Here is a 6,975-nt window from a genome sequence, read left to right as displayed (position 1 = left end):
ATGAGACAGCCAAATATCATTTGGAAAGTGCGATTCATATCATCGTCGACACCCTCAAACAGGCTACCGAAAAAGCGGCGACGGAGATAAAAACCTTTATTACTGATTCCAAAATTGATGAATTGGCTGCAGCGTCCAATGCAGCTGAACAGCTTGAAGAAAAATTGGGACAAGCGCTCGCCAGGGGATCAGGCGAAGAAAGCGCCGCCACCGCCGTCGACACCTCGATCACGGGGGTGACTGAAGAGCTAAAAAAACATTTTCCCGCAGATAGTGATAGCAAAGTTACGCTCGAAACAAAAACAACGTTTAAACAGTATAACGGTTACGTCGATCAAACTAAAATGGGTGGTGCTCTAGAAGGCACCTCCGCTGAAGGCTCCCTCCCCAAGGCGATCGGTAATATTGAAACGCAAGTGACGGACAAGCTTAAAGAAAATAATCTTGGATCAGAAATAGATGAGCAAAATACTTTCACCGCCCCCTTCTCCCAAATCACCTCCAAACTCAAAGAAATCGCCGGGCTGATTGACAGCGAAAAAAAGGATCCGGGTCCAGCACCGGGTGATGGCCAGAAGAACGGCGTGAACAACTACCTGAATGATATTACAAGTATGCTTGGTCAAGTTTCTACTGTTAACCTCACCTCCGATATAAAAGAGAAGCACACCGACGTCCAAGGCCTCGCGCATATCCAGAGTGAACTGCAAAAACTCCACATCCAGGTTCCGCAGGTTACCAACCTACTCATGCAACTCTGCAGCACCGTCGGCAACAACGCGTATTACGCTAAGAAGTCTCTCACTCAGCTGAAAAATGAGTATTTCGTAAAATCAACAGAAGCTAAAAACAGCATACTGAAAATCTACAGTCAGCTCGACGACCTCCACAACGAAATCAAAGTCGGCCCTATCCATGACGCCGAAGAGTTTCTAAAGTTCGCCGAGCAAGCCGAACAACACTTTAGTAAGATACTCAAGGAACAGGTCGAAAATGATATTAAAGACGCCGAAAAAGCCCTCACCTCCCACGCCCGTCAGCAGTACGTCGACTCCATAAAATCGCTGCTCCAGGCCTTCGCTGACAAAGCGCAAGACGAACTGTCACCATTGCCTAAACTCATCGACGAGGATTTGAAGGTTGGCTTCAAAGGGTTCATGAAAGCTGTCGAGGGTGAAGTTACAGAAGGTGAAACTACTGGAGAAAATATTAACAAGCTTAGCAGTCGTGCATCTGATTCCGTCGATTCACCGGACAATAAGAAAACAGCATTCGCAAATCTTTCGCAGAAATTCAAAGAGTTCTACAATAACCTCCACCTATATGTCAACAAACAGGTGCTTAAGGTCTACGATTACGAGAAAGAGAAGAATCCATCCGGCACGCCTGCACATGATTATCCCCGCAAGTTGTCGACCATATACGATGCACTCAACGAGTTACTCATTCACCTTAGCCGCAATAGCAGGTTTGACTGCCATGTTCCAGCGCTGCTCGATGGCATCTCTGGCGCACTTGTTGACCTAAAACCACAAGACTTCGCGACCGTAACAACACCCGTCTTGGACGTCATGGTCAGCGGTGTCGGCAAATACGTTGACGAACTTAGAGAAGTTTACATCTCAGCATATGATAGTGTAACGTTTGAAGGTTTACTGTGCACGGAAGAGACTAAGACAGATGATGCCGGACAGACAAAGAAGCTAACCCATCTGACAGATCACGGCCGGAAGTGCGCGAAGGTATTCCTCACTTTGCTATGCACGCTTCTGAGTTCGTTGACCATATTGAAGCACAATTGCAAGTCTCTGACCAAGCAGCAAATCAACAAATCCACGGACGTCGGTAGACACTTTGCCGAGCTTGGCTTCACAGTATCGGACGACGGCAAGCAAAATGGCGAATTACACGATACGTCCCTAATTACAGGGGAGTACATCGCTAACAGCCTTACATTCAGAATTAAGAATGCCGATAAAATCGAGCACCTTAAAACGTGCCTACAGAATAGAGACAAACTGACAAATATCATTAACATCTTCGACATACTCAAGTGCATTTACCATCACTTCGAGGAGTACAACGAGGTCTGCCACATCGCTTCCTCCTCATCCAAGTCACCTTGCAGCGTATACGAGATGCTCGTATGGCTCACCGGTCTACCTTATACCGCTGCCAATTCGGTCATGCGACACGCAACAATCACTGAGCTATTCGAGAATCCGGACAAGCAAGTAACGGACGGGGAGATCTCCGGCACTTTAGTAGGTGATTCGCCCATAAAAGCGCAGCCATATGACATCACGTTCAACAAGGTCATCAAGGCCATCGACCACGTCTGCTCGAAATCGTACGGCATACTCACCACCGTAGCTGGGCACGGTGACGCCGACACTACGTATGGCAGCGATTTATGCAATAACTCTCTGAGGCTGAGATATCCGTCATCCGGCGAAGATTGCTTCCAGATGCTGCTCGACGTGCTATGGAGGCTCTTGCCGGCTCTCAGGTACCTGCAGACGCAGTGTGTCTTGAATGATAAGTACAGCGGCTGGGCCAACTGCCAGTACGGCAAGGGTGTACCGCCAAGTAATTGGCCATGTACCGACCACCCAAGCGACGAAGCAAAGTGCCAGGCAAACTGTCAAGCAAATGGTAAACCAACGTGCCGACCAACTTCGCCCCTTCAGTCCTACCTGAACGATAGCTTGGTCGGCCACCTTCCCCACCGCGTGACATCCATCGGCTGTAGATCGGTATGCAGCAATTGTCCACGGAACAAGCCCGGAATGCCCTGCCTGACACCCATGGGCTTCAGGGGATTTTCCGGATCGGCGAAAACGGGGAAGGATATATATGACATGATAAATACTTTCTTCGGTACCGGCTTAATTTCATCGGTTCTCTGCCTCGTACCGAAGCCGCCGTCTACTTTGGCTGAGCATTTCAGTTTTGCTTCGTCACTTGTCAAGGACTGGCAGTACGGTGGGTCGACCAAGGAAAATGACTTGCAATCATGCATCGAAACATCCATTGACAAACTGTCGATCAGGCTTATTGAGAGCCGCAGCAAGTTCACAAATACACTTCGTGATGCATATGGCAGCAGCAGTAGCTCTCATAGCGCTCAGGGTCATGTAGCTGCATACACCGATCTGGCCAGCTTATCGAGAAACGCGACGTGTTCAGGTCTGGATGTTCAGTGCGGCCCGTATCTCCAATCGACGTGTCACGATGCGTACAATTACCTCGCTCACAAGCACAGCGACACTTACTTGTCATGGGCTATATATCTACCGTGGACATTCTACAGTTACCTGAAAGCATTGCTCGATGCCTTCCAACAGATTGATTGCGGAAGCTTCTGTTGCAGAGGATGCCCATGTAAGCCGGGCTCCCATGGTAAGGAAGCGAACTGTAAGTGCAACACAATTGTAGGCTGTCGTGGCGTTGCGCCTACATTCTACAGATACGGGTTCACATTAGGAGATGCGCAAGCTCTGATGCGTACGGACAGCGTAAAGAATTGCGCGAATTTCGTCACGCAACTGAAAGCGTTATTAAATTCCAACTACTTCAAAACGCTCCTCCAAAAGTGCGACGAATTCATCTTCACGATCCGCGCACCCTTCATCTGGCTTAACATCGCACTCTGGTCACTATCCCTCTTCTACCTCCTTTGCGTAATGGTTGGCAGACTGGATCTGCTCCATATCCGCTCACACCTGAGGATACCGTCGTCGCACAAGATAACGGCGCAATCATTGTTGGCGGCAGCGCAAGTCGGAAGGCTTGCCAAGATATCGTATCTACAGCCGTAATTGTATTCACGTCTGCAATTCACATAAACTCACCTAACAACTCACCTACTCACCTAACCGACAAACGTAGTCTAATGTCTCGAATTACTCTAGCGGCATTTTTTTGTGAACTGGATAGCGTTGAGATTATGTGATGATTGAACAATGAATCTATGTGTTGATCTAGCACCCAGGCAAAGTGGTAAGCTAGCAACCAGGCAGAGTGCAAAGCTGGCAACCAGGCAAAGTGCTAAGCTAGCACCCAGGCAACGTGGTAAGCTAGCACCCAGGCAAAGTGGTAAGGTAGCAACCAGGCAAAGTGCTAAGCAAGCACGCAGGCAAAGTGCTAAGCTGGCACCCAGGCAACGTGTTGACCTAGCAACCAGGCAAAGTGCTAACCTGGCACACAAGCAAAGTGCTAAGCTAGCACCCAGGCAACGTGGTAAGCTGGCACACAGGCAAAGTGCTAAGCGAGCACACAGGCAACGTGTTAAGCTAGCATCCATGCTAAGTGCTAACCTAGCAACCAGGCAACGTGCAAAGCTGGCAGATGAACCGTGATTTGGTAGGTGTTGTAGCACGTTGATTGCCTGGTGCGTTGAGTTGGGCGTTGACTGTGAGAGGTGTCCGCGTTGCCCATTGAGTCAGTGTCACGTGAGGCTGGGTGATTGGTCGCTAACGTAGGCGGTCGTGAGGGCCGCGGCGGGTGACCTAAGTCGTGTGTTGCGAGTCACTGGCAGAGTGGCGTAATCCGCGTTGGCCTGGTTAAGTAGCGTTTATAGGCGGCAATGTAGCGATTGTTAATATCACATTTAGGCACGTAGCCGACGCGCTCCGCCAGCATGGCGCCGATACCGCGGCTCGTAGCACGGTGCTGCTGCACTGTGGGAGATGAGCGCACGGGTCGCCGCAATGTTGATGGCGTTGCGAATAGTGAATAATTTAGAGTGACAGTTGATGCTAGTCACATGCGTCGCGTCAGCCGCAGCTGTGGTATCCTGGGCAGCGTGGGTGTCGGTGGCCCGGGCTGGGGGGACACAGGGGTGAGGGTACGTGTTCATGAGGGGACTGGGAGTGGCAGTGGTAGTGTTGCAGTTGGTGAGTGCTGCTTAGGTAATTGATATGTTCGCAGGTTGAGGGGAGTGGGAGCGGCAGTGGTACGTGTTGCAGTTGGTGAGTGCTGCTTAGGTAATTGATATGTTCGCAGGTTGAGGGGACTGGGAGCGGCAGTGTAAGTGTTGCAGTTGGTGAGTGCGTTGCTAGGTGATTGATAAGTTTGCAGGTTGAGGGGACTGGGAGTGGGAAGATGAGTGATTGGACTCCTCCGTGTACGTGTGGCAAGAGCTGTACAAAGCGTGACTGTAAATGCTGTTCATGGTGTTGTAGGGGATGTAACAAATATTGTCGTCTATGTGCCAGTTTCCGAATTTCGCGCATGAGTGGAGCATGGCTGTGCGATCATTCGAGATGTCAAAAATGTGACACCAGCTGTCAATGTTACTGTTGTGTGGCAAAACGCCCTGCTGTCTATGTTCGTACTTCCACCGGTGAACGGTTTGTTGCTTCTGCCCCCGGCGCTCTGTCTCAAATCTCCACTCAACAGCTCTCTGACAGCGTCTCTCTTCGAGCATCTTCTACCGATGACTCTACGTCATCCAATTTTAATCCCCTCCCTTACATCATCACCCCCGTCACCCTCGTCATTGTCGTCATCTGCGTCATGATCTACTTCCGCATCCGGCCGTTCCACAGGGTGCGGTATCTACTGCGCAGCTGAATAACCATGATCACCTAACTGACAACTGACACCTAATGTTGTAGACAGTAATGATTGCACTGATGACCAATCACATGAGCAGTGAGGTGACCAAGCACCTGACCAATGCCATGACCAAAGTGCTGACCAACGTGTTGACCAATGTGCTGACCAAAGTGATGACCAAAGTGCTGACCAAGCACCTGACCAAAGTGCTGACCAATGTGGTGACCAACGTGCTGACCAAAGTGCTGACCAAGTTGATGGCCACGGCAGCGATGACATGGTTACGGTAGCGATGACATGGTCACGGCAGCGGTGACATGGTTACGGCAGCGATGACATGGTCACGGCAGCGATGACATGGTTACAGCAGCGATGACATAGTTACGGCAGCGATGACATGGTTACGGCAGCGATGACATGGACACGGCAGCGATGACATGGACACGGCAGCGATGACATGGTTACGGCAGCGATGACATGGTGAGCTAAGTGGTGATTATTATCCACTCTACATCGCCCTTTAACCCACTCTACATCGCTCCCTAACCCACTCTACATCGCTCCTTAACCCACTCTACATCGCTCCCTAACCCACTCTACATCGCTCCCTAACCCACTCTACATCGCTCCCTAACCCACTCTACATCGCCCCTTTACCCACTCTACATCGCTCCTTTATCCACTCTACATCGCCCCTTTATCCACTCTACATCGCTCCCTAATCCACTCCACATCGCTCCTTAACCCACCCTACATCGCTCCTTTATCCACTCTACATCGCTCCTTTATCCACTCCACATCGCTCCCTAACCCACTCTACATCCCTCCTTTATCCACTCTACATCGCCCCTTACCCACTCTACATCGCTCCTCTATCCACTCTACATCGCTCCCTAATCCACTCTACATCGCCCCTTTATCCACTCCACATCGCCCCTTACCCACTCTACATCGCTCCCTAACCCACTCCACATCGCTCCCTAACCCACTCTACATCGCTCCCTTACCCACTCCACATCGCCCCTTTATCCACTCTACATCGCCTCTTTATCCACTCTACATCGCTCCCTAACCTACTCCACATCCCTCCTCTATCCACTCTACATCGCCCCTTTACCCACTCTACATCGCCCCTTTATCCACTCTACATCACTCCCTAACCCACTATACATCGCTCCCTTATCCACTCTACATCGCTCCTTAACCCACTCTTCATCGCTCCATAACCCACTCTACATCGCCCCTTTATCCACTCTACATCGCTCCTTTATCCACTCCACATCGCTCCTTTATCCACTTTACATCGCTCCTTAACCCACTCTACATCGCTCCTTTATCAACTCTACATCGCTCCTTTATCCACTCTACATCGCTCCTTTATCCACTCTACATCGCCCCTTTACCCACTCTACA

The 6,975-nt window shown here is 50.3% G+C and overlaps 2 protein-coding genes across 2 annotated transcripts; both read left to right on the top strand.

The window, feature by feature from the left end:
- Positions 1–344: 344 nt before the first annotated feature.
- BBBOND_0000460 (hypothetical protein, conserved) lies at positions 345–3,821 on the top strand (the record flags this gene model as incomplete). The annotated part of the gene is made up of 1 exon (XM_012914892.1): positions 345–3,821. One exon carries the CDS (start codon positions 345–347, stop codon positions 3,819–3,821), a length of 3,477 nt encoding a protein of 1,158 aa, XP_012770346.1.
- Positions 3,822–4,859: 1,038 nt separating this feature from the next.
- On the top strand, positions 4,860–5,239 carry BBBOND_0000450 (hypothetical protein, conserved; the record flags this gene model as incomplete). Its single annotated transcript, XM_012914891.1, has 5 exons — positions 4,860–4,894; positions 4,933–4,957; positions 5,008–5,031; positions 5,083–5,128; positions 5,187–5,239. The coding sequence occupies 5 exons, from the start codon at positions 4,860–4,862 to the stop codon at positions 5,237–5,239; spliced, it is 183 nt and encodes a 60-aa protein (XP_012770345.1).
- Positions 5,240–6,975: the final 1,736 nt, after the last annotated feature.

The sequence above is a fragment of the Babesia bigemina genome, scaffold Bbigscaff_56809 (assembly GCF_000981445.1).
Source record: "Babesia bigemina genome assembly Bbig001, scaffold Bbigscaff_56809".
NCBI classification, from domain to species: Eukaryota; Apicomplexa; class Aconoidasida; order Piroplasmida; family Babesiidae; genus Babesia; species Babesia bigemina.
The sequence above is the reverse complement of the archived record's forward strand: the minus strand, read 5'-3'. Positions and strand labels throughout refer to the sequence as shown.